The sequence below is a fragment of the Platichthys flesus genome, chromosome 19 (genome assembly GCF_949316205.1).
Source record: "Platichthys flesus chromosome 19, fPlaFle2.1, whole genome shotgun sequence".
In the NCBI taxonomy this organism is placed as follows: Eukaryota; Metazoa; Chordata; class Actinopteri; order Pleuronectiformes; family Pleuronectidae; genus Platichthys; species Platichthys flesus.
Genome location: NC_084963.1, coordinates 10,008,373 through 10,036,225, shown reverse-complemented (window position 1 = coordinate 10,036,225; position 27,853 = coordinate 10,008,373). Strand labels below are relative to the sequence as shown.

The window sequence follows — 27,853 nt, the reverse complement described above, 5'->3', positions numbered from 1 at the left end:
GTGGTTGTTATTTCTAGCAGCACAAGCAGAAAAAAACCTCATGTTCAGTTCTTTCACTTGTTTGTCAATAGATATCGTAGTGACTCTTCCAAAGGCCCGCTCTTTCTCCGCTCAGTAAATATTTACACGGTACTTATTTAGCATTTCACTGGCCTGGCTGTGTCCCACGTGGATCTGAGCCCAGGGGACCTTTTGTCCCTTCCTCCACCGACATGCTGTACAGTCAATCAGAAGAGTGCCCCTCGTGTTTACCTACAAAACGACTCATTCAGTGTGTCTCAGGGCTGTCACAGAGTAAATGCTGGTTTTTATGTACACGTCGCCATGTGGTATGTCCCCTATTTTGTTTGATATTTGGACAATAAAAACCTTGAAACCAGGACACTAACAATCATCCATACCAAGAATTTTTAAATCGCTTCCACGAAAGGTTTGTTCAGTGAAAAAACAAACTATTATTAGCTGTGGTCATGCGCGCAGACCACCAAGAGGTACAAATCCCAGCCTCGATATCAACAAGCGCTGTGCCCCTCTGCTACTGCAACCTTTGAGCTAAGATTAGGTAAACCACATGGAACATGAACATTAGGGCCTGGGGGAATGTGGGGAGGTCAGCGCTAATAGCTTTGACCTGGAAGACTGGGAGCCTGGTAGACGTGTACGGTTGAGGTACTTGGAGATGACATCAGAAGTTTACCAATGCTTTTGCACTAACAAAGTATGTTTAGGTTCCTGTTAGTGTTTATCCTGCTTATCACAGTGCAGAGAACATTTTAGTGGAGGTCTGGGAAATTGAAGTAATACTACATTCTGATGGCACTACACTCAAAACAAGTTGCTATAAGCGTGGGCGCTCACGCTCCTGTGCAGGTATGCTATTCTTGATGGTTGGTTTATGAGGTAAAACAAGTAAACATAAATAAACTATGCCCCTTATTACACAGTTAAGTCTATGTTTTAACCTGCTATTGTATGTTTTAGCCAAAACAATATAATAACGGTAATTAAAAAGATGTTTTTGTACCCTTTCTGTTTGCATAGGTATACCTTCTGGTTCATTGTTCCTCTATGTTTGTTAATTGATTCAATATTTTGGATTTAGCTCCCGGGACAAAGGTCAGATAAACCCATGTGTACTGTTTGCCCAGTCCCACATTACTCTGTAGTGCTCAGCCTGGTTTCTTTAGTCAAACAAATAAAGCATAATATGTTGTTGCTGTAGCTTAAATAATTAATTTCCATTTCCCCCTGTTTCGCTCTTATATTAGAGCTAAAGCAGCAATATTACTTTAGAACATTAATTTAGCTGTGCAGCAGTGCAAAGGTTTATTTCAGACAGAAATAACAGATGGGCTAATTATGTGTGCAGTGTACCGACGTTAAATGGAAATGGTACCTGCTCGAGTGTTGAATTTTCTTCAAGCTAAACAAGAGTATAATATATATATATACTTTTAAATCCAGATTGTATTGTTAAAAAAGGAGAGATGGTGAATGATGCAAAAAACCACGAAGGATAGAAGCAGATGTTTCTAACTGTCGGCCACACGTACAACATCCTTCACCTTCCCAATCCTCTTGTGACGAGAGAGAATCACAAGACGGTTCTATAACACCGGTCTCCTGACTGGAAACACAGCAGAACCATTATACCACCTTTATGAACCATGCTGTCTGTGTTCATTCCTACATGCCAACTCTATTTTTCTGTGTGTGTTCCTGTGCACGCGGAACACAACAGCTGTTTTCCACTTTGAATGCATGTGGACCTATTTGTATTTTGAACTCTGCACCCCTGTGTGTCCTCGACACAATGCAGGAATGTAAGCCATCGCACCACCATCAGTAAACATGTGAAAATGTTTCCTCCCAAACTCCTGGAAAGACGGACGATATTTATCCTGATTTCAAACAAACATTCAGAGCCCGTAAACAAAATGTTTAGCCTGTTGGTTCTGTTGCAGCGACGCCTGTTCTCAAACTGAAACTAAAACTTTAGACAGTGTGTGTCTGGAAAAAGATGTGAGATGAAAAACACAACACGAGATATGTCTGATTGGAAGGAAACGCAAGTGATTATACTTTTGGCGTGCCTCTCACCTCATGTCTCTGAAGTCTCACTTTGGCATTCAAGCATTCCCTTACATTTCAGTTTTTGTTGTTTAATCATGGTATTATGGTACGTGAAGGGGCAAAATATTGGTCTATGAACTCGATTTGTCACCCATTAGAAGCAGGAAAAAACACTTCTTTAAAGTGGCTGTCAAGGAAAGAAACTCTCTGCTTGTCCCTGGTTCTCCAGGCATTGATAACAGGCCACTGAAGAAATCAAGTGAGAGGAAAAGATGCAGAACGGAAAGAAACGCCAGACCAGTGCTGGGGTTTGTTAAAGGGCAAGTAAACAATGGCTGGCAAGAGAAGAGAGAAATGTCAGTGTGTGTGTGTGTGTGTGTGTGTGTGTGTGTGTGTGTGTGTGTGTGTTGGTTTTCAAATTCTCAGATCCCGAGATTTTGAAATGGTCATAATGAACCGACATGCAAACAAGTATCACTAACATCTTAAAACTGCATTCAGTCAGTCTCCCTCTGCATTGTCTCTGCACCTGACAGGTGACTGCGAAACGAGCATGGAAGCTTAGGGCTCACTTCATATTGTTGATACTAAATTGTGTCTCAACAGGATAATAAATGGCGAATTAAGAGTTATTTGAAGTGTTATTACTAACTGGAATTTGGCCTGGGGTTTCCATCGTTTAAATAATAACTGTAATTCATTTGCACCCGTCTGATATGTAAGAGCTGAAAATAACCAGACTTCTGTGCACTACGTCACTGCAGTGCGGAAAGGGAGCGATGCAACAAGCTGTGGAAACATTTGACGGTCTTAGGAAATAAATGCAGCTTATTCTATGTGCATGCAGACTCATGAATCTGTGTAACCAGACTTAAGAAGTACCATGAAGTTATCTTGGTGAAAGGGTGGACACACACACACACACATGCACACACGCACATGTATGCACGCACGCACACACGCACACGTGCACACATGCACACACACTCTCTCTCTCTCTCTACCTAGAGATGGCACAAGATTTATGAATGAAGGAGAGATGGCAGATCATTTTAAATAATGGAAACTCAAGTCTCAAAGGAACAGTGTCCATGACGCCAATAGGTAGTAAAATTACCCTTGAATCTGCCAAGACCAATAGGCTCCGGCCCGGTCTGCCGCATTCCTCCCCTGCACCGCTCACACACACTGCCATGTAAGGCTGCCGAGTGTGCTGACAGACTTGAGAAGGCAGAGGAAGATAAAGAGGGGAAGTGCCTCTGATATTCTACACTGATAAAGCACTTGTTTACCTCTGTCATTTGTCTGTCATTAGGTCCTTTGGGTGCTTCTGATGCTTTGATATCTTTTCTCCTTCACTTTTCTTCCCATTGGCCTGTTCTCCCCTTCTTTTCTAAAAAAGTAGTCTTTAGTTCTGCAGGTGTTCAGGTCAAACTACTATAAATAGCGCCCTTGGGTAAGAATATCGCTGAAGAGATGACGATTTGTCTGCATTCCAGTTCATGTGCAATAAATCTAGAGAAATTATAAAGCATAATATGTCATGTTTAACAGGAAAACAGGCCCCACAGAGGGCTCTCAGTTTCATCACTTCATCTCGGCCAAAGTGAAGTGAAAAGAAATGACGCACACTTGTTTCCAGCTGCTGCTCTTTCATGACGTGACGCATGCTTCCCTCTGTTGGACGATTGCAACAACTGCTGCCTGCTCTAAAACCAATGGCACACTCTGCACAGATCCCTAATGTATTCCACATAATGGTATGAGAGTGCATGAAACTAAAATGAAATACAGTCTGTTTTTATGAATTATTTAATAAGTGGCTTTTTGTATAATGCCACTGTTCTCTCTAGGTAAATGTGATGCAGTTTGTGCGAAACCAGGCATAAATTCTTTATATTACAGTTGAATGCTGTTATTGTCTACATTTTCATCTTATGTCGTGTTTTTGCAGTGACTTGTTCATTGTGTTAGAGTGAAGGAGAATGTGTGCATGTCATTCCATGATGTGACCAACTAAACGTTGAATGCATGTACAGTTTCTACAGGGGAATAGTGGAAGCATATTATTATTTATAATGTGAAGTTTCTACAGGGGAATAGTGGAGGCGTATTATTATTTAGAATGTATGTGTGCTCTCTGTTCAGCAGGGAACTTATATAAATGCAAATGAGGCTGAGTGCCATTTTATGTGCAGTTAATATTTTAACATTTTTTAATGCTATTTGCAAAACAATTCTGTTGTGCAAGTCGTCAATATGTCTTGTTCTGTAGAAAATATTCTACTGTATCCACGCACAAGATTGCACTGGTATGTCGACCGCACATTTACTGTGTGTGTGTGTTTCTATTGTTGGTTACGTTAGAAAGAATATTCTTGTTAGATATATATTGTTGAGCACTCAGATTGTGTCTCGATTTTTGTGCACTTGCTCTATTCTACCACTTGATGTCGCTCTTTTTTACAAAAACAACTGAACTGAACCTAAGGGCTGAGCTGTTAAATCATTAACGCACTACTTATGCAATAGTAAGCAGAGACGAGTGTAGATAGAGAGCTATACGTGACATTTAACAAAGTATCTGCATGTATGTGTAAAGAAAAACTGAAATAAACTGAATGACCACACATTAATGTGTGTTTGTGTTTTATTGAAGGTGCTTTAAACTTCTTAGACTCTATTAAAAGTACAGACAATGTGCTATAACCATTGCAGCAGCTGAACTTTTCTAACAGTGCTGAATTTGTATGAATTGTATTCCACGGTGTTTCAGTACAAACTGTAATATTAAGTGTGAAGCTGCTTACCTTCCTCCCAGAGAACAGCATACACAGCTGATGCATGGAGCCTCCATTCTTGGTCAGCTCTTTCTTCAGGGTTTTGGGTGATGGCAGCGTCCAGCCGCCCTTGTGGTGCCCTCCCCCGGCCTCTAGGCAGTTGATGGCGTTGTCGGAGGTGAAGCAGGCCCCACGGGGATCTTGCAGGAGGCTCCCCTCACTGTGGGTGCGCCTGCGGAGGGAGTTCTGCACGCTGAGCCCCCCTCCTCCGTGTTTCTCACAGGTGGCCCCCTCCACCATGCTGCGCCTCTTGCTGTCGCTCCTCTGCAGGTAGGCGTCATCGCTGTCGTCTTCGTCGTCCTCCTCTTCAGACTCCTCATCCTCCTCGTCATCTTCGTCGTACTCTTCTTCATCAGTGTTGGGTGAAGAGAGGGCATCGGCGCTGAAGGAGCGATCGAGGCGCAGTTCGGGGATGACAAATGAAGATGAGGAGGAGGAGGGGGGAGCATTGGTGTCGGGAGGCTCCGAGGCGTTGTCCTCATCGGTGTTGGACACTAACAGGTTGAGGTTGACCTCCTCTTCATTCATCTCTCCCTCCTCCTCCCCTCTATAATCTTTCTCTTCCACCTCACTTACAGCACTTCTTCTGCTGGCCCCATCTTCCTCTTCCTCCTCTTCCTCTTTCATGTGCCCCCCATTCTTCATCAGTCTCCAGAACTCCATCTCATTTCCCTCTATGCTCTTGCAATCCTCACCCTCGGTGGAAGGTGGTGGTGTGGGAGGCACCTTGTGTCGCTCCTCGGATCCCGACAGACCCCCAAGGGGCATGTAGACCTCATCCAAAGGGGTGAGCTGCTCGGAGGGGTGAGGGCTCCCCAGGGTCCGGGGCTCCGAGGGGCTCGAAGGATAGAGACTGCTCTCGTCGCCCTCTGAGCTGCGGGTGGGCAGGTGGAGGCACACACCTCCTCGATCTCCACCTACTCCGCCCAGTTCACATGAAGGGTCATCCACCTTTGGCTCCAACATCTGCAGAAGTGGACAACAGAAAGAAAAGATGGAAGGGGAGTTAGTCCCATCTGTTTGTTACAAGGTCTGTACACACAAATCAGACAAATTCAATGCAGCATGATGGAGTTTTGCTCCCATGAACAAATCCATTTATGGCATCTGGTTGTCATCTGGGACTAAGTTGAATGGCCACAGAAGTCTGTGATTTGATTCTGTATCTGCCCAAAACAAGGACGACTTACTGAACCCTAACATGTCATAGTTCTAACATGCAAGCTTTAACAGGAGGGTCCTGAGACCCCCCACAGGGGCACTGCAACACGGTAGGCAAAGGAGGCAATAGGCCGGGGTCCCTGAGTTGAGAACATGGCCCCTGAGAAGTGCTGATCCCATTTGTCCACAACCACATTTTGTGAGAACTCCCTTAAATTCTATGATTCGCTATTTAAAGGACCACAATGACACCATGGTCAGAAAATATCGATATATCCCTCTCCCTTTTTTCTGAGGCCCTTGAAACGTTCCTTTCTTCTTGATCAGGAATATCAACAAACACAGAGCACATTGTGAACAATGCTAAACTAGTTGAATGACAGCATAACAACTGATGAATCATCTTGTGTGCCCAATGCTAATTTGGGCTCATCTTAAATCTAATTCCATCAGACTGACAAAGGGCTGATCTGCCAGAGAGCAGACTGTAATATCCGTGCCAGTGAGTTCATATTGTGATACACTGCTGGTTCTCTCACCCATGCTGCTACTGTACGACACCAGAGCTTGCTGCGCTGATTCTGTCAGACTAAGCTGCAACTGAACCCCAAGGGACTGCGGATTAAAAGAACTGTGTTAGCACCAGTAATATTTATCTACCTCCTTTCTGACATGTTGCTATTATTTCAACTTTGTTTTAAACCCAAGCTGACTGCACACATGCTCTCCAATGCCCCATAATGGAGCCCTCAGTAGGTGGACCATAACCAATGCACTTTGAGTGGGCCAGCGTCACTCAGTCCCACAGAATTTCAAATTCGATAGGATCATCAGAACAATGCTGAATATGTTAATAAAGCTACTTTTTTAATCAAAGCCATACGTGTTTGAAAATTTAGGGAGGACACAAGATTTCCAGAGGATATTTCAACTGTACATGTAATTGTCACATAATTGCCATACTATAAAACCTGTTAATTTTGGCCCTGGTATATTTTGACAAAAGGGCACGGTAACTTATTAACGTGTGCTCAACAAAATGCTACAGCCACTCAGAGCTACTCTGCGCTCCAGTAAACAGCTCACAGCAGGAACCTGGAAGAAATCCAGACACCTGAAGGCATTTACCAATACTTTAAACAGATATGATGCACTAGTTCAAGAAGTGTCTTCAGACGATTAAGCTGCCATCTCTTAGGTCCACTCAGTCAAGTCAATGTTGAATTAAAAGTAACTGATTAAAAGAGGGCGAAGGAGATTTGGTACGAACGCAAAGGATTAAGGAATACAATATGAGAGGGGAGAAAGTGACGCTCATATTGTTCCATTACCTCCTCCAACTCAAAATGTCTCCCACCGTGTAAAGCATTAAGGTGACTCTATATTTTAGTTAGGCGAATGTGTGTTAATGGATACACACAAATATATAGAGCAAGCGAAAAAAAAACGTGATGCTTCAAATATCCTGTTGTACAACACACTCCTGACTTGTCGAGTCACGAGTCGTCGGCTCAGTCAACAAAATGAATCGTACCTTCTCTCAGACCGCAGCGAGTCTAGTGAAGGGTTTCATTGTGCCGGTCAAGTTAACCCATGATGACGAGCTGCAGTCACAAGACATCCTCGCTCTAATTGGAGATAATGCCTCCTCCTCTCAGACAGCTCTCATGATACTTCACAAGCTGTTTGTGTGCCTCTGCAGCTCAAATCAGTTTCCCCAGATACCGCTGCCCCGCTCACTTGCTGCCTTTTCAACTTTTGACCTGTATTCATAAACTCAGGGAGGAGATTTTTGGGGGGGATTTTGATTCAGGATGAACTCAGATACAGATTCTGAATTCAATATCACAGTAAAGTTCTCTGTGATAAAGTGGTTATTTGCATACTGAGTTGTGAGAGGTGTGATTTGCCTCAGCTGCATATATGCACAATCTGATCACGGTATTTCTGGATACAGGAATGGGACGTGGAGGTCTGAAATTGGGGTCACTGTGACTCCAGCGACAATATGACCTCATTTTTTTGTAATGTGAGCCATGGAGAACTTGAAGGCTGCGGCCTGTGTGCTTTCACTATCACTTACTGAAACTATCTGCACATCTGACATTTAAAAAAACAAAATCAATACATGACGTTGACCCCTCAAAACAAATAATGCTCTGGGTGTTCTCCAAGAGTCGATTCTGTTTATAATGATGTTGTGTGTATTTATTTAATGTTTATTTGTATATGGATGGATAGAGCATCTCAACACGGATATCCGTTTTTTAGGGGACCTTAGATATTTAGGAATACTAGGAATACTTCAGAAATAAATACCAAATTAAACAGTGATAAAGGGCTACTCTACCATCAGCTATCATTCGCCATGAAAAAACGATACTGTGCCTTGTTGTGCACCATCACATTCAATTTAATATTCGTATTACAAAAAAATTACAAAGAATCTATTATTTTTCAGACAAAACTGTCCATAGCTCTTTGGATCAGGTAGGCCTGTGTGAATCTATACTCTGAAAAATGAAACTGCTGGAACAGAAAAATATAACCCAGCTCCCTTCGAGTAGATTTGTTATTAGCAATAATTGTGTACTGTAGTAGATTTACTTCATGTGAAGAAGAAGCAACTTTAGAAAAGGGAACCGGCGTGTTAATAAGTGGCAAACTACTGGTGAATTAGTTACGAGCAAGACCTCACTATCAAATGAGGTATGAGTCAGGAAGACTTAATTTAAAGATACAGGGTTATTCTGTTAGTAGGTGAAGTAAGTACAATTACTGAGTAGTAGTTAGTACAATTAAAATAACTGCAGTTTTGTTACATATAAACAAACCCTATTTATTATTGGTATCAAAGGACAATGTAAATTGTGTGGTACATCCTAATAAGACCCAAACTCAGCAAGGATTGCAATTAATATGCAACAACTACAGTGAAAATAACTAATTAGAAAGTTATTGATGAAAAAGTCTTTGTTAATGACTTAGTGGTTAGAATATGACCATGCAAAATACTTTAGTGCTTTATTATGACTCACAGAGACAATATGTGACTAATATGTATGCTATAAAACAATCAGTTAAAGGATTATAAGTGAACCTGTTACTGAATTTGAATATTTATGGATTTTATGAGGGTAAAAGGGACGGTGAGATCATAATGCAGAAGTTGCACCAGACAACTATGGCGTCCGAGCCACAGATAAGCGGCAAATGTGGATTGAAGATGAATTCAAACATTCAAACAATAAAATTGTATTTTCAACCTTCAACATTCCCCCACCCCAAGAGCAGTCAATCATGAAAATGGTCGGGATCCTCTCCCCTGCTCGCAGACTTCTCTTTATTCTAGCAACAGATCTCTCCGAGCATCCCAACCCGATGTTTAACAGACCTTTTCCTTACCTGTTTGTTTGGATGGTGTCTGTTTCACTTGCTATTTCCCAGTGCGGCTGCAGCAAAGTCACAAGAACAGTGACTATAAATAAAACATGACTTGTCCCCCCCCTCAAAAGGTGATTCCAGAATTCTCCTTTCCCCTCCTAACTACCTCTTAACCTCGCTGTGATCTTATCTAAATGCTCCACAGTGGTGTTAAAACCAAGACATCAAGGCTTCTACTGATTACTAAATTATTATTTAGAGTGAAATGGACGGTCCTAAAATCGTGGTGGGAGTATAAGTAAAGCCTCTGTCTTCATTCTGTTCCATCTGTTTCTTGTTCTTTCTTTGGGCATGTTGGACCAAATCTTTGGTTGTTTCATCAGGTTTGTCATAGCTTGGACATTTTGAAAACATAATGGAAAAAACATGAATTGTTCTATCTATCCATCAACCGAACAGCTAACAATATGCATGTTAAAAAAAACTAGGGACATTCAAATGTTCTGGTCTTGTTGGAAATTGTTGGAAATCCTCTATATGGTTCAGTTCAGTCTTCGCAGTCTACACGGTCCACGGAGATCGCCTCCTTCCGACAACACGCTCTACGGGGCATTCGAAGGAGACCCCTGGGTTGGGACGCAGATGTTCTCCACCTCGCTGGCCCCGTCTCTTACATTCATAAACCCCTGACTGTTGAAGATATGGCTTGAGACACAATGGAGCCACCTGTCCTGTCACATACACTCCAACTTTCGTACAGTGGACAAACACACAGGCACACACACACACCAGCAGCTTCACATTAACTCTGTTCTTCTTTGATGCCAGTTTTCACATCTCGATTAAAGATGAAAATAAATAAAAGCGTATAATTAAATGCACTAATCTTCCAAGCTTTGTCAGGTTAGGACAATTAGAATTTTTTGCCTAAACCCGTAAACCTTCTCTCTTCAATGAGCCTGCTTCAAAAGACGAACCAAAAGACAGAAGCTAATGGGCGACATATACAGCTCTTGGATTTGCTGTATATGTATGTTGAACACACATGAACTCAGTAGTCATTCAACAGAATAACATCCCTGGCGATGCCTGAATTAAGCGAGGAAACAAAACCAGCGCTAAAAGGCAGAGAGAGCAGGAGGAGGTGAGAGAGTCAATAGATGGAGGACACAATGGGGATAAGTCAAGCAGAAGGGAGGAGGGGAGTGGGCGATGGATAATGAGTAAGTGAAAGAGGGCAGAGAGAGGGACATAAAGCAGTAGGGATAAGGGGAGAGGACTTGAGAGTAAATCTTGGACATGTCTGTGTTTTGTTTTTAATATAGATGGACCATTAACACCATCAGGGTCTCGCCCATGACCTAACTAGCTAATGATGGACTCTTCCGAGTCGTGAGGATATGAATGAACAAATAGAGCCATGGGCTAAAACTATGCTTCAAAATGTTCGAAATCAAGCCTGCGCCTCACGTTCAAGGCTGGAAGGCAGCCGTACGGGCGACTAACATTTGTTTCCATGAGTTAGTGAGCTCCAGTCAATTTCAGTTTAGCTCATTGTAAACATTGTATATAATTCTTAATGTGCAATGTGCCGAAAACAGAGGAGCTCAATTATACATCATTGCTCATGTGTAATAAAAGCATAATGTCTAAAAATAGAAAACAAGAGCACGCCGCTGTGAGATAAACGCCGTGCATGTCATTGACCATCCTGCTTTGCCACGTAGATCTCTCCACACTTAAATGCTCACAGCATGATAAATCCCTCTGATGTAGGCTGCTAAAGGCCTTCATTCATACATCACACTCTGGTCAGTTATTACATGTGTTGCTGAAGATCAAAAGGAACCTTTTGGACGCCCTGTTTCAAAAATATCAAGCTGTTCAAAAAGCTACTCGTCGTATTCATGTCAGCTAAGAGCCGGGGAACTTAAGGAGCCGGAGGCCGCAAATAAGCAAATGCTGAGGATTATCACATTTCCTATATTTCGGTCGAATTCCAGCTGTGCTGCTGTCCCACAGGAGATAAAGATCACTACAATGTCCAACGCAAGGAACTTCTGTGAAAAAAGGCCTAGTGGCTCAGAAACAAAAACATTCATGCTCGACGGCCTCTGGGGTCCGAAATAGGAGGTTTTTAAAGCCAAACTGGGGCATGGAGGAAAGCCACCCTTGACCTTATGTCCTGCATTTAGTGAATGTGTTAACATGGAAACATACAGTTCAGAAGCTGTGCTCAGATATGCATTATTATAAAGTATGTCACCATTAGAATTTCAATATATTATACAATTAAACCTTAAAGGGTGTGAATCTGTTTACAAGCAGCCACCCCTGATAAAGTTATTATCTTGCACACACATTCATATATAACCTGTGTGTACAAAAGCATTACCCCCACCCCCCTGTTTAACAGTTAATAAAGGAAGCTACACCTCCTCGTGGCACCTGCTAAATAACTGGTGACTCATGCAGGGTGTTGCCAACTCAGTGCAACAGAAATAATGACGGGATCAGGTGAGAGAATTGAAAACCTCCATAGTGCCAATTCCCAAATAAACCCCTAGAAAAATGAAGACCGAGAAATAATGACCTCACTTTGTAAAAACTAATGATATTCTGAAAGTCTAAATGGCTCAAGGTTGAAGTCTCCGAAATGAAGGGCAAAAGTACAGAGAACACGCACACGCACATGCACACACACACACACACACACCCACACCCGTCACCCAGAGACAACCATGTGAACTCTGTCCCACAGTTACCATGGAAATGAGGACCCATCCCAGGGGAGCAGCTGTGCTGCGTGTTCTCCAAAAGCTGAAGATGCACCCTATGAACTCTGTCATCGTAGTTTCCCCACACCCCTCCCTCGCTTCTCAATTTTGAGGTGCCATCTTTCATCTTTATCTCCTTCCTTCCCTTTCCACCTTTCCCATTTCTCCATTTAATTTCCTGTGTCCCAGTTGATAATAAGTAAGACATTACATTAAAGAGCATCAAAGCCTCCCTCTCCTTCCCTCTATAGTCTAATTTTAATTTTAAGGTTTATTGTGTCACCACAAGCCCACCTGCCAAATCCAGCCTCCACCCCATTACATCCAGCTCATCTCAATTAATATTCCTGTTTAATTTGGTATATTTTGTTGGACCAAGGACTTTCCCTCTCTTTCCTTCCCAGTACTCCGTGTTGGGGCTATAAGATGGCTGGCAGGATGTCCAAGTGATGTACCCAATCAGTCTGTATTAACCTTGTTATTCAGTCTCCTTTGCGCACTGACTTATCCCATTGATTTCCTAAAAGAACATGTGAGGTCAGATAAGTCTCAGCACTACTTCCTGTTAACATGGCCCCATGGGAAAACATGGTAAAAGCAAAGAGACAGAAACAAAGTTTATCAAACTTGGGGACTTTCACACTTGTTGTCCTTTTATTTAAATGATTATTCTCACCTCTCAGTATTCTCGACTCCTGAGTTTCACCTTAAAAAGTAGACGATCTTCCCTCAACAGCTTCCAAATAAGAAACACTGCTCCAGGTGTTTTTATGAAAAGCAGGAATCTAGATTTTCTTGTTCATTTTCCTAAACTCTAAATTGTGTGATGAAATTAATGGTAGATTTTGCAATGAAATGTGCCAGTAACAATTTTTTAAACGAATAAAAATCAGCAAGTAAACATTTAAAAAGTATCCTACATACTAAATCTCCATTAACTTAAAGTGCATTATCAAGAAAGATGGCCTCTAAATCTCTTAAGTGTTCATTATGCAGCCATATCCCGATTAAGTGTTGTTTTTAGTCCAGGCCGCTCTCTGTGGAGTTGGTATGTTCTCCCTGTTCTGAGTGGGTTTTTACTTCAGGGGCGCTCCTTAAATGATAAACAGGATGACTGAGGGAATGGAAAAACATCACTGAATCATTATTATTGACACGCATGTGTGAACAGCATTTGTATGAGCTCATCATATGAGAAAGTACAATATTTGCCTGTAATGTCGACCATTACACCGCATTTATCTCAAATTTAAAACATATTTTGCACTGCATTATGTAAACCTCAGGTACACAAACAAATTTCATTATAATATAGGAGCTCAAATTATTAAATAGAGGGAATAAGAAAATAAAACTCAATATCTAAAAAATAAAGAGGAAGAAGGATACAGAAGGTAAACAGAATACAACAAATCCTTGGTCTCAAAAATAATTTACAACCTAGGTCAAATAAATAAATAGAAGGCATTAAACTTAATTCAACAACCAGGGTTTCCTGCATATTTCTGTGTAAAACTGTTACTTTAAAGTATGTTTGACACGTATTGTCCAGAACAATGTGCGGTTTGATGACTTAAGGGCCTTTATTGCTTTGTGTAATACCAATATCTTGTTAAGGGTCCGCACCATATAGACGATCAATCTGTGAATGGCCTCATCATATGCACCGCTACGCAGCAGCCTCTGTTGCCCTCAATTTCACTGAGAGAAGAGGGATGACACGGTAATAGTCATTTATCTGTCGGACCCCGCCATTGTTATGAGGCCGAACGAGAGAGCGGGTCGGTAAATCTAAGAAAAGAATAAGACGAGGTGTCAGGTGAACACTGGGAGCAGAAAGGTGCATCTTTTAACCCCATCATGGAAACAATGGTTTGAAAAGAGAACTGAGGAGAGCGATGAAAAGGTTTTATGTTCTTGTCGAATTGAAGTTTTTCACTCAGCAATTATTAAAGTGTAAGGAATCAGTTCATAATAATACTGCTTATCAGGGTTTTGGAGGTTCAGTATTTCTCAGGAAAACTTTGAAGACCTCGACTGCATTTTATCAGCTCATTAATATTTCAGCTTTAAACTGGGAGCTGGCGATGAAACCGTCCAGGAGGTATCTATGTGAGTGTTCATGCTCCGGCCCTCACATTTAAACCAACTCAAATTTAAGAATGCCCCGCCATGCTCAACTCCCATAAGACTCCGGGACTATTGGAAGAATCAAAAGGCACGATTCATTTCCTTAAACAAACCAAGGCAAAAACAAGCTAGAGAGAGAAAGCGAGGGAGGGAGGGAGGGAGGGAGGGAGGGAGGGAGGGAGGGAGGGAGGGAGAAAAGGAGCAAGAGGAGGGGTCACATCCAAAGATGCAAAGGCATTATTGATAGAAGCCGAGGGTAAAGAGAGAAAATGTCATTGACGTAACTTGCCCCGTGACGCCGGGGAGCTGAAGACAATGTGACCACTGAGAAAGGCTGGAGAAGGCCTTCATAGAAGGCATGTTTGTGTGTGTGTGGTAGTGGTGGAGGGGTTATTGGGTGCCTGTGCGTGTGTGTGGGTGCACGTGCGTGTGTGTGCGTGCACGAGAGAAGATGCATCTATCTTTTGTTTGTTTTTTGTCTTTGGATGGTTCGTGTGCATGCGAGTGTGAGAACAAGAGATTCTGATCTGTAGGACACAGTTTTTTCCCCAGGTTATAAATAAACATCTCATTTGTTCAGGCTTGATAGAATAGAAGGTGGAGAGGAGGAGGAGTTTTCTACCATTATTCTTGTAAATGTGTAAAAGTTCTGTAAGGTTTCAGCCAGGCACAAGCGACCATTTGCACTTTCACTTATTGTGTGTCAACAGGCACCAACACAGACTCCACAGCCCAGCATCTAATTCCCTCCTTTTAAGAAGAGGAAACCTCCCTATTCCCTTGATGAGGCAAAAACGAGAAGCAATTTCCCCCAGTGTGCGCCCTGTTGTGTTTTTTCCCCTCTGGTCCTAATGCTTGGCTCTTACATGGTTTAGTGATGTCTTCCTAATGGCCATCTCCCTGGTGTTCTTTTCTCCCCCCCCACCCCTCAGTCTCCCTGTTCTCCCCACTATACGACTCCCCTGACATGAGGATTGCTAAATAACGCCGCTGGTAATGCAGCCTGAGCAGAAAAAACGGACAAAACAAAAGCGCCGAGCGGAATGTAAACAATCTGTTCATCAATCAATATGCTGTTTCTTTGAGAGATTACAAGTGCAATCACATTAAAGGACGATTAACTGGATGGAGTCACAGCTGAAAGAGAAAAACAAAGTGGAAAGCAGGCTAACACAGAGAAAGAGGTGGAAAAAGTTAAATGAATGAAAATAAAGCACGATACCAACCCCTCGTATCAGCGCCTGTCATACAGATACCCAGTGACAAATAAGCCTTTATTGCTTTTTCATATCATTCCTCCCATCTCTCCGTCATCTTTCTATCCCCTCTCCGTAGGACCAGACCCCTCCCTGTCTCCCAGCAGCACAACAAAATCAACATCTCAAACTGGCTGAAAACATAAATACCCCTTCTCCTCTGAACCCAAAGTAAAGCAGCATAAAAAAACAAGTTGCATTAACGCTCTTTGTTGACTACTCATAAAACATTAAATATTCTATAGATTAGAAATTCAGTTAAGGTGTAAAACAACCCCTACCTGGCAAGAGGAAGCAGTTCCAGGTTACAATCCAGCAAAGGCAGATGCAGACACACCACACATCCCCATTAAAGTGGCCTACTTCCTCTGTCAAACTGGTGTGTGTTGGGCTGGCGTGTGTGTGTGTGCGTGTGTGTCAGTGTGTGATTCTGTCAGTATGGGCTAGGTCAACTGAAGAGTGCCGAGACTGAGCGAGGGAGGAGGAGAGAAAGAGAGGGGAAGAGAGCAAATGCCCATGAGGCTAAGAAGGTGGACTCCCAAGCTGCACAAACAAGTGAGGAGGAAAGAGGGAGAGGGCAGAAGGGAGAGAGAGAGAGAGAGAGAGAGAGAGAGAGAGAGAGAGAGAGAGAGAGAGAGAGAGAGAGAGAGGGAGGAGATAGAGATAATGACAAGAGACAAATGAGCAGCGAGAGGGAGGAGAGAAGCATATGTGTGCGTGTGCGTCCAGCGAACACACTGATCTGTACAATGTCCCCATGTGATTGCAGATGTGTGTCTGCAAATATCATCCGACGTGTGTGTGTACACATATTCATCTGTGCCTTTCACGACGACCCCCCCCCCCTCCGCCCCGCCCCCGCCCCTCCATTTCTCCGCGAGAACATTAAGCACTGCAGCCAGGCCCCACAGGATGCACAAGGCACACAATGGACACATATCCATTGTAAACACACACGCACACCGAGAGCATGTAGTTAGAACACACCTACACTAGTCATGGGTTAATAATATATGAAACAGGAACTTTGGCAGATTGTAAAAAGGTCCATGTTGTGTGGCTCAGATTTAAATAACAAAAACCCTTGTGTATATAATGCTACACAAAAGGAAGTCACATAAACCTTTGTATGTTCCCCGGCTGTGATTGACTCGCAGCGATAACTTCATTAGTTCTTATTGTTATTGTAGAGCTCACCCTAGGTATTATATAGTAATCTTTGCACTCTAGTCGCTCTGAGTCACAGCCTGCCACAATATCCTTGAGGTGGATGACATCAGTGCAGCATTTCTAATCAAACAATGCCACAACCACGCAGAGTCCAGGGAGGACTCGGTGAACCCCGCAAGTGAGCTGAGAATTGCTAGCCCACTGTTCACCTGAAGCCCGGCTACAGTGTCGACTTCTGCCTGCAGCAGCATGTGCTTGATTGTTATTCCACGGAGGCAATTACGTTTTTCTGAGGTTGTCAAATCGTAAACAACCAATGAAACATCGAACCAACACAAGAGTGAAATCTGCTGCGTCGATGCTTGGGATCACATGGCTGCTCCTTTCGTAATTCTGCAGCTTGAGCAGAGCAAAGTGTCAAGAAAAGACACGGAAACCGGGTTCTTTCTTACAAAACTTGAGTTGACGAAATATACAACAAAAAATACGGCTGGAAGAAAATAGATAAATATAAATAGATGAGACAAATCTGACCGAGTATTCAGAGTCAACTTCAAACAAAAAGGCTCATTTTGGTTGGAAGAACTGAGGTTAAACCATAGATTGTATATAAAGATGGACGACATGTCTCCACCCCTCCCACTTTCCAGAAATGAAGCCAAAACATCCCAAATACGAACGCTGCCATTGAGGCTGGACCAATAATGATTCAGTCTCAGCTGTCAATCATGACGTTTCACCTCATTTTTATGTATCAAATAAAACAATTTAAACAAAAATGATTGTGACAAAAATGTACCTTAAAATGACAGAAACCATCTTAAAATGTATTTACCATGTAGTTTGTATTCATAGTTTGTTCCATCTCCCATCCACCAACATGGAGGAGTGGGGATTTATGACTTTTATTGTTGACAGCGGCGATTAAAATGCCTTGGCTTAACTTTTTTAGAAGCCGTCATGCCGTCCATCTTTATCTACAGTCTATGGTTACAACACTGAGGCCTCAATTCAACTTTTACAGAAAAATAAAGGTCGCTACATGTGATACAAGCTTCAGAATTTACGAGAAGTCTAACACACAGAATCACAAATCGTGTTTTCGTCCTAGATATACAAGTGGACCTGTTGTACGCTCTTGCCTCTTCCACTCATTCACACACGTTCGCTCTCGGTTCTCTCAAGAGCCTCTCACTGCTACTTAGGAGAAAGGCTTTCTTATCTCTTGAGCAGGGCAACATTTGACGTTGAGAGGGAGAAGACACACACACCTGCTGTCTCTCTCTGCGCGGCTCCTCGGGTCGACGAATACACATCGCCGACAATATCCCTCAAGAGGTAAAACCTCTGAAACAAACGCAATGGTTCCCCGGGCAGCAGACAACACTTCAATGCTAGTTACTTTAAAAACATGAACTTGAAGGAGACACACTGATGCACACTCAACAGCCAAGAGTTGTAAAGCCTCTAATAATAAATGTGAATCAATTCTATGTATAGATGCAGAAAAGTCAAGGCAGTAAAGGATGGTAGTAAAATTCCCTGCCTCGGGAACACTAAACCAAAGAATGAATCACACATGCGCTATTTGTGCGATTTCTCCAGCACCCCTGTCTCAATGCGTGCTTTTCCTTTAAAAAGAAAGTGTTAATGAGGAGGACAACTATCCAATAAACACTAAACTATAAAATATTGAGTAAAGCGTAAGCCACTAATCCCTCAACCTCCCCCAACAATATAAAATAAGTAGTTCAAATGTTAAATTGAAAATCCCCAGTTACATAAATATGAGTAACGTATAAATAGTTATGACTTCACCTCCAGCAGCGTTTTTCAGGACAGTTGCGACTGCGGCATGCGCACACACACACACACACACACCAACTCAGACACACAACCTGTACACTGGCAAATCCGAACACAGTTACACATTTAGATCATGTTTTAAAAAGCATAAAAACACAATAATCCTAATCTCCACCACAGGGGCATCAGCAGAAGTCTCCAGAAAGAGCTCCCAGTTTGACCTTCACCACAGTAGTAGAGAAAGATAGTGTACATTACCTTAGACACCGGCATCTGGACGAGAAGCGTGTTTTCTCGAGTATGTGAAGTGCGTTATTGCTGGTGTGTGTGTGCGTCCCAGAGTGCAACAAAGAGTCGCAGAGTCCCTCCACTCATACACACATACACATATAAAGAGCACGTCTGCAGCGTGAACAGATACAAGCTGCTAATCCAATGTGACCAAATGAGATTTTTTTTTTTTTTCGTCCTCTCCCCTCTGTTTCGATTTCCAGGATGTGTTTTCTCCTCCTTGCTCTGTTTTCTCGTCTGTTGTTGTTGCTGCAATCCCAGTTTGCTCCCCAAGCTCGGTAATAACGTGCATGCCTGCGTGTGTGTGCGATAGACAGTGAGAGGGGGAAAGATGGAGTGAGAGAGAGCGGGGGGGGGGGTGTAAAAACGGGATTTGATGAAGGAGGTGGGGGGGACGAAAAATAAAGGACGACTGGAATCGGGGAGAGACGGAGGTGTGAGGGTGAGGGGAGGAATTGCACAAATGTCAAATGTGTTAAAAACGTGGAGGGAGCGACGGTGATGAGAGGAACCAACACAACTAACTCTCAGGAGACCAAAGCCGTCAGTCTCCCTCGCTCGCCATCTCTCCCTCTCTTTCTCCCCCTGCGTGCTATTTTTAGAAGTTGCTGTGTCGTAAACCAAAGTACTGAATCAAAACCTATCAAAGAGCAGGATGCAAAGGGCCACGTCTTTCACACCTAATGAAATACACAGGGACAGACGCACACTCACACAACCCCATCTGTTACAATGAGCATGTGTCTGCCTCAGACCTGAAGGGAGCTATGTAAGCTATTCATGAGGCCTTATCTAATCATGTCATGTGCTAATATATAATGGCCTTTTTCAAATGGCTATTTTAAACATTGTCGATTGCCCCTCACGCAGACCACTGTCTCCCTCAGCGCCTCCAGCTGAAGGTATTCTTGGGGAAACATTTCCCAGAAAACCAATAAAGTAATAATTGACATTTAAAAAGTAGAATATCAACTAACGGCAAACTAGATTTTCCGCTATCCACTTGTTTCATACGTTTTCACGCACTTTGCTCTCGTTCTACTCCCTCCTGTTAATTGGTAGCAGAATGTTTTCCACTTCTCCGTCTCACTGCTATCATCGATTACGCAATGATCATGTAGTAATGATAAATGTACTTGTGCCACGTCATTTGCAAATTAAACGATTATGCCGGCTCCGCTGCATAATCAGCGGAGCAAACATCACTTTTCTGGGTAAAGAATGTGCGTATATAAAATGGAGAGTGAATGGATTTCATGTTCTACTGTGCCTCCTTACGACTGAGTCCACGAGACTCTTATCCATACTCGCTGCTGCGCCGATGCACAATCGCCGTTATATAACACAGTTATGAATAGTTAAAGGAGAGCTAAAGTAAAGCCTAACACCACTCCATCAAAGGGAAATCATTAATGTTTAAGGAGAAACAGGGGAATGAATTGTACAGTACAGGCCACAATGAATAACATCCCAGAGCTGTGTGAGTCAGCGCACATCCTTGTGTGAGTCTGTGTGTGTCTGACAGAGAGTATACATAGTAGAGAGAAACTAAGACGATGATAAGGGCAGTGAGAGAGGGAGGGAGAGAGAGAGAGAGAGAGAGAGAGAGGGTGAAAGTATGAATATTTGCATTTGAAGGCTGCAAAAATTCAAATGAACTCAATTCTTAGATAAAAGCTAAAGAAGAGAAAGTTGAGTCTGTTTCCACTGGTCAAAAACCCACTAAAATCAAAAGCAATTGGAATGGATACAATCAACATTCATTCTCGGGTCAGATGTCTCTGCAGGGAACTTTGGATTTTAAACAGCTCCAGCTCCGATCAGCAATGGAGTCATGACACCCGCACAAACGAAGCCCCTTTCCTGCATGGAGCTTCCAGCAATAAGGCCTAAATAGCAACAAACGTTTGTGTCTTTATTGGTTTTGACATCTGGGGGAATGACGTGCAGCAGTGACTTCTCTCATCATTTCGTGCAAGATGCAACATTGACAGTGAGTTTTCAGATGTGATGGTTTCTGGCACTTCCCTGACGTCGCTCATGACTCACCAAGGGGGAAAAAACAGACAAATAAACTCCTCTACTTTTTTAATAAGAAACCTTTATACTACACTAAAGGAGTTATTAGAGGAGGGTGGATGAAGATATTAAGGGAAAGAGGATGTCGGGCTCTGATGAGTTGTGATCTTTTGCAACCTTTGAAAGAATTTTTCTGAAATTGTCAAACCTTAGGACCCCCCCCCCCCCACACACACACACACAATATTGAAGTAGAATGAGGAGATTACAGAATAATTCAAACTCATGATATGTGCATTCACGTGTCACTCAGTGGACAGCTCTCCTGGTCAAATGTTCTATCAAATGACAATAACGTTTTTTCATAAATGTTCCCTTTGCCTCATCCCAAAATAATGGCACCACCCACCTACCCAGTGTTCAGCTGGATAAAACCTCCAGTCTGCTTAACTTTTCTCTCATCAGCCAACTTCTCTGCAGCCCTTAAACCCATTTAGAAACATAAAACACATTTTCGTCTAAACTCCCCTGTCATGGGACTGTTTTAAATGTTTCAGCATGGTTCCACACGTTGGCTTCATGAGAACCACTTCAAAATCTAAATATCACACTTCAAAAGGTAACGCATACCAAAAATGGCATGTGAGTGGGCTGTTTGTGTGTGTGTGTGTGTGTATGTGCACGCACAAACGTGAGAGGGGAAGGGACGGGCAAAGACGTGACAAATGGAATTCATCCGTGTCTAATTAGAGACAATGAAGGGGAAAGTGTGTGTCTGTTGCAGAGAAGAGAAACGAGGCCAAGAGGAATGTTCATCACGTGCTTGTACAGATGTCGCCGGAATTACACTTTACAATTACATCCTTCACTCTGTTGAAGCTGAGTCCAGTGGAACAGTTTTACTCAGTTCTTTGTATCATTAACAGTGTAAATATTCTCTTTCATAATGTCCATAGTCCAACAGTGAAGATGAGATGACAGGTGTGGAGCAGTGTCTCTCCCCTAAAATGGCAAAACTTCCCCCAGCTTACAGTCCTTTAGCCTTCTGCATTGTTCAGTCACTCAGTGTGGTCCTTCCTGCTCCTGTCAACCCCAGGCTCGGATCCCAACAACTACATCTGCCACTGTCTCAACATGCTGTCCAACCCCGGGCGACCACTTTCAAAAGAGGATCCTGACAAGAGGCTGCTGTAAAGCAAACCTCCAATGACAATCTTAGTAAATGGAGAGATCGTTTTGTGCTGCTGCTTTAAATGCAGCGTGGCACAGTAGCGAGACCCGCTGCTCCATAGATGCATATTCTCCGACACGTCCTTTCTGTCCGGAGCTTCATGTATCATGGATGGAGAGCAAGCCGCAGTGGAAGGACATGGACGAGTGGGGAAGACAGAGGCGAGGACAGAGCTTTCATTCTTTCGTTCATTTCTTCATGAATAAACAGTTTGACACGTCGAGCGACAGAGAGGGAGTGAGAGAGGGAGTGAGAGAGGGCCCTTGTCACACTGCGTCACTGCTCTCTCCAACATAAATGCTGTATTATAACCAGTTTCTAACAGATTCTCATAAATGTGAAATGAGGCAGCCAGAGTAAGAGGAGCGAGCGAGCCGCGACCAAAACCTCAACAGATACACTTTGTCCATTAGCAGCAGCCATCTTGTTCTCACTGCTCGTGTGAGCCTATTCTCTCGTGTGGCTAATTAATGCGATTTTACTTGCTACAGTTCTTCTGCTTCAAACAGGGAGTGCCAGCATTGCTCATCAACTGTTAACTGTCCATGATAAAGTGAGGCTCTTGTTTTCGAAATGGTCAGTCCTGCATAAATTCCCATTTGAGGCTTCTTGCATTGGTGCGTGCATGTGTGTGTGCGCTTGTGTGAGCGTGTGTGATTGAAGCTGAACAAATTTATTTTTCCAGCAGCTTAGTGGGTAATGCTGTCCAGACAAGAATGTGCCGGAAGCTTTGCAAGGAAGGGGAGCTTTAATAGCTATTGAACACCGGACCACTAGGCTAAGTGTTTTTGGAGAACGGAAAAATGAAAAATAAATATTGTTGGAGTCCTCATTAAGGATCTTAGGTCCTAATTGTGCGGTTGCGACCAGAATATGTTTTTCTAACTTTCCTGCTTTTATTTTGAAGGCCTACACAGCTGAAGCTACGGTCACAATGTCCTTCCCCATTCTAATGATTTGCCAAGCACACAACCACTGAAAAATTGTTAGGCCAGAGTTTAGCATTGTGTGATGTAAAATAAATGACCCAACAAACTGTGTGGAATCGATGCCACGGTTTGAATTGGGAGTAGTTTAGGGTAATTAGGGAAAAGCAATTAAAGTGGTCCAGATTGGTCACAGACAGATGTTCTGCCTTTCTGAACAGGAGATACACTCTTAAACATTATAATGCATTCAACTGAATTATTAGAATTGGGGTCAAATATTTCTGACAAACCCAAAATAAAAGTAATGCAAAATAAATACGTTTTAGATGTTTTTCTCCAGCCCTAACACACAAACGCTGGCCTCTGTGTATTTGCAGATCGTCGAGGATCATATGCTGTTAAATCACCAAAAAGTGTAACATCAGCTGATGATCATCCAATTTTCCCATATTGTCTGACAACCTCATTCCCGTAACCTACTCCCATCCAAGTCATAGACCACTTTGTGATTCTTTAGCTTCACTTTAACCTATTCAAAGTTATTCCTGTCAGAGTCTCGAGGCAGAGACAGAGGCCTTGTTTATTCAAGATGAGTCACCATAAATATTTGCCCGAGTCGTCTGTTTACCATCTGCTGTCTTTAAACAAAGCTCCACACAAAGGTGAAACTGGCAAAACCTAATCGTGCTCCGCTCTCGGAGGGACCGGAGAATTATATAATCTCCCAGTGGAAGGGGTTCACGTCCAGATTTTTCCAAACGGAAGCGAACAAAGTGTTTTTGTGGATCGGAGGAAGCCAGGCTACTGCTGACATCAACCCTGTGGCGGCGTAACCACATTTGCTCTGAAAACATGAATGAAATTAACCAACAGAGTAGAATGAACAGATGTGATCCCTACAGTGTGTGTGTGTGTGTGTGTGTGTGTGTGTGTGTGTGTGTGTGTGAGAGAGTGTGTGTGTTACATGCTCTCACTGCACACTTGAACATAGCTTTTGAGTATAAAGTGCCGGCTTCAGCCAAGTGTGGATTTACTCAGCTTTGTGGATGAGAGGTCAAATGCAGTTTCTGACGCAAAGGATATGTGTGATTCCACGAGCGATTTTCTAAAGCTCTTTTGATGCAGTTTTTACTCACTGACAGGAATAAACAGTGTCCATCGAGGAAACACCGCATTAGGTTTACAGAGCAAGTTCTAGTGTTGACTCAGCAGTAACAAACAGGCAGAAAAGGAGTTCTTAAAGTAAAGGAATTTTTTTTTCGAGATAAGACGACAATTTGCAAAATCAAAATATAATTGGCAGCTGATTATCGTCATCTAGAGAAGGATTTAGGTTCTAAAATTCTTTTTATGTTATCTAATGGAAGAAACTGGCTCACATGTGTCTGTAGATAGGTAGAGGAACGTTTCCTCCCTTTTTTCTGCCAACATGAAATCACCCAAAGGGTCACATACAACTGAAAGGATACCACAATGGCATTCCTTTTATATCTCTTCCTCTTTGTTCTTGACAATGATTTGCATGTAATTAAACCCATTTGGAGTTGACTGAATACAAACTATTTGCCTCTAAGGTATTCGGCTGAAACGCAATCAAAAGTGAACCAAATTGTCTAGATGTAAAAATGTTATGATTAAGCATGAATTCCTTTGCCTTCAGGGCAACAAATGGATTTGCATTTGATAAAGAGATAAGCATAAAACCCTCTAATGACTAAAATTAAGAAGGTATACAATGGAAGACATGCATGTAGGATTTCAGTAAAAATGTATCATCAGCTCTCTCAGGAATACTAACGTGTTTTCCTCTGTACAGGAAAATGTGTGATTTAGATTCTGTAGCCAGTTCAAACGTTTCATCTGGATGCTGGAACGCCTGGTGGCATTTATTACCGCACTTATTGAATAACTGACGATGCTACAGCTGGCCCCTTGCTGAACCCCTCGGCTGCGCCATAGCATTGATGAGATCTACAAAATTAGGTGGTCACATTCAGAGGAGCTCTGGGATGCATGTGAACACATTCTTTTCGTCGTGTGTGCAAAAATGCATCCTGGGCCACATTGAAGGAGCTGCAGCATATTCAGCTGATGTCCTCTGGCCCACAACAGATCCAAAATAAATCCAAAGTATTTCTGTTTTGTGGCAGCCCCAACAATATTAATGCATATTGATTTTCAATAAAAAAATTAAATTCCAAAGGGTGAAATCTTGTTTCATTGCGGACAGCATATTGATTTGCTCGACATCTCCTGACATCGACACAAAGGACCTATCTGTATAGTTGGACTGGCTAAAAACTACATTATATGGCTTCACACACAGAAATGATTTTCGTTTTTACGGGGATGTGAGACCAGATCAGATGTTGGGTTGGGAAGTTGTCATGCGACAGCTGTGGAAATGAAAGTGGTGAACTGATGAGCTTGGAGCTGATTTCTCGAGAGGAATTTCAGCCAAGACATGTTTTGATCTGATCTCACTCACTTGCCAAGGTGGTCTGGGACGCACAAATCCTTTGTGTGTTATATGCTAATGCATCCTGATGTGTCCCTGACAAGGACCTTAAAAGACCTTGTTTTATTGACAGCTTGGCAACGGCCCCCAAAAAAATGGAATTGAAGCTTAACACCTCATATCCATTAAGGAAGATTCAGTCCTAAGAAATCTAGATAAACAACACCAACATGACATGAGGTATCGAGGGAATGTAACACATTGTCAGCTGGACACTTTGAAGACAAATGGACACAGGTGCAAACGGCAACGAGTGGTTGTCCACTTGTGTTTGTATTCCCAAGGCGCGTGTAAATTCAAGATGTAAGCAGGGTCGATAAGAGGCATCACCCAGGTTTGCACAACAAAAGGTTTGTTTGGCTTTAAAAACTGCAGCTTTAGGAAGTTTAATTTGCTGCTAATAATGAAAACCTATAAGGGAAAATAACAGTGTCTTTACCATGATCCAGTTAATCAATGGAGTTGGATTTGGTCGGTGGTGTTTGTGTAAATGGTGTTGACTTAACGTGACCCAATGTGACTTAACCTGCCCGGCCAGCTGCTTTGTTATTGAACGTATTGAGCATTTCAGTGCATGTGATGTGGTCATTCAGTCTGCTGGGTGCACATCATCGACCCAGGATCATGGGAGAAAACAGCTGATAAAAGCAACAGGTACAAACAATATTCTTTGGAAGATTATCTGTCATGTTCCAAATCCCAAGTCTGAATGATTGAAGCTGTTGAATTCTTGAGAAAATTAAGAAAGTTGAGGATATTGAGTTGAGGATAAGTCAAGGTCTAGTTCATTTTCACTTCTGCGTAATCAAGGGGTCATCCCAAATCTTTTCAGATGAACCATGTGGGTAAAAATAAATACACACACACGGACACACAAACAGATACACACACACAATCAGAGAGAGAGAGGAAGGGATGAAAGACTGTCGGCTATTCCTCCCCTCTCTCTCTCTCTCTCTCGGCCTCTTTCATGTGCTGATGAAATGAAGCCCTAATGTATAGCAGGTGTGCCATTGACACACCACGCTATTTATTCCTTTTAATCACCTCTCAGCCAATCTCAAGCAAATTGGGTTGAACATCTTTTAAACTGAGGAAGTAAATGGGTTGTCTGGTGCTCATCAAAAATGAAAGAAGTACAGAAAGAAGTACAGAAAACTTAGACTTACCGCACTGGAGTTGTATGCCACCACCAGTCCAGCTTCAGAATACATTCATTTTTTTTCATATGAGGTCACAGTATGCATCAAATAAAAATGATGAGCCCGCCATGACCTTGACCATTGACTACCCAAATCAGTTATTCCATATGAAAGGATTCTTTTGAGATGTTCTAAGGCAACAAGGTCACTCGGTAAAAGTGTCACAATGACCAAAAATGAAGAAATACTGCAAGATACTGCAAGATTCACAAGACCAACTGGATCTGTAACCTTTTGACCACCAAAATCTAATCAGTTTATCTTTGAGTCCAACTGAACTTTAGAAGGCAATATAGGGACATTCCCTTGAGGCATTTTTGAGATATCATGTTCACAATAATGGACTAACAACCTGAAAACATAAGGCCTCCGGGCCACTGGCAGTTGCAAGTGTGGAGCAGTAAAAAGCTTCATGAATGAAATAAGAAACTGACTTGAATATCCTAATCAGTGCGGTCAAAGCCCAGTGAGCACTTGAATATCAGCTACAGCTCATCTTAACCAGCACCCCGCACTCCTTTTTAAGCCTCTGCATCTTGGCAAACTATCTTGTTCTTTAAAAAAAACCCAGAAGCAACCATATTTGAAAGGAGGTCAGGGGTGAATCTGAAAAGGAGCTTGATGACACAGTACAACCACCTGCACCCATCAGAAGGTACTATAACTGTCAATCACACAGACTCAAAGCTCCAACGCATACTGTGCAGATTTCAGAATGCACTTCAGCATTGGCTTCACTTTCCGGATCATGAGTCTGCATCCATTTTTAAACAGTCAAAGGTAAAAACCAAAAAAAGAGCTAGGAGAAGGGTGAGTAGCTTACTGGGCTTATAATTATCATGTACACAAATATGTCCCAAGATAAATGCTCTAAATATGCAACTGATTGCTAAAAAGTTAGCCAAATCAACTTAAAGCTGATATGTCACTTTTAGGAAGTTAATAGAATGATTAAAAATATGTCCAACATCTGTCCAAATTTATTAAAACTCTGAATTTAATGAATATTTATCTTCGAGGAAAATTTCGGCCACAAAGAAAACCTGATCAGTATTTAAACTAAAAG

At 42.4% G+C, this 27,853-nt stretch overlaps 1 protein-coding gene across 7 annotated transcripts in view; it reads right to left on the bottom strand.

Annotated features, from left to right (window-relative positions):
• Positions 1-27,853, bottom strand: part of rgs3a (regulator of G protein signaling 3a) — a 136,382-nt gene that overhangs the window by 29,711 nt on the left and 78,818 nt on the right. For 5 of the 7 annotated variants that reach the window (XM_062412391.1, XM_062412393.1, XM_062412392.1 and 2 more), the window contains one exon: positions 4,884-5,879. In XM_062412391.1, coding sequence (XP_062268375.1) covers positions 4,884-5,879 — 996 coding nt within the window. Of the gene's footprint in view, positions 1-4,883; positions 5,880-15,902; positions 16,082-18,855; positions 18,982-27,853 lie in introns of those variants that run through there. The other 2 variants (XM_062412395.1, XM_062412397.1) reach the window with 2 other exon arrangements.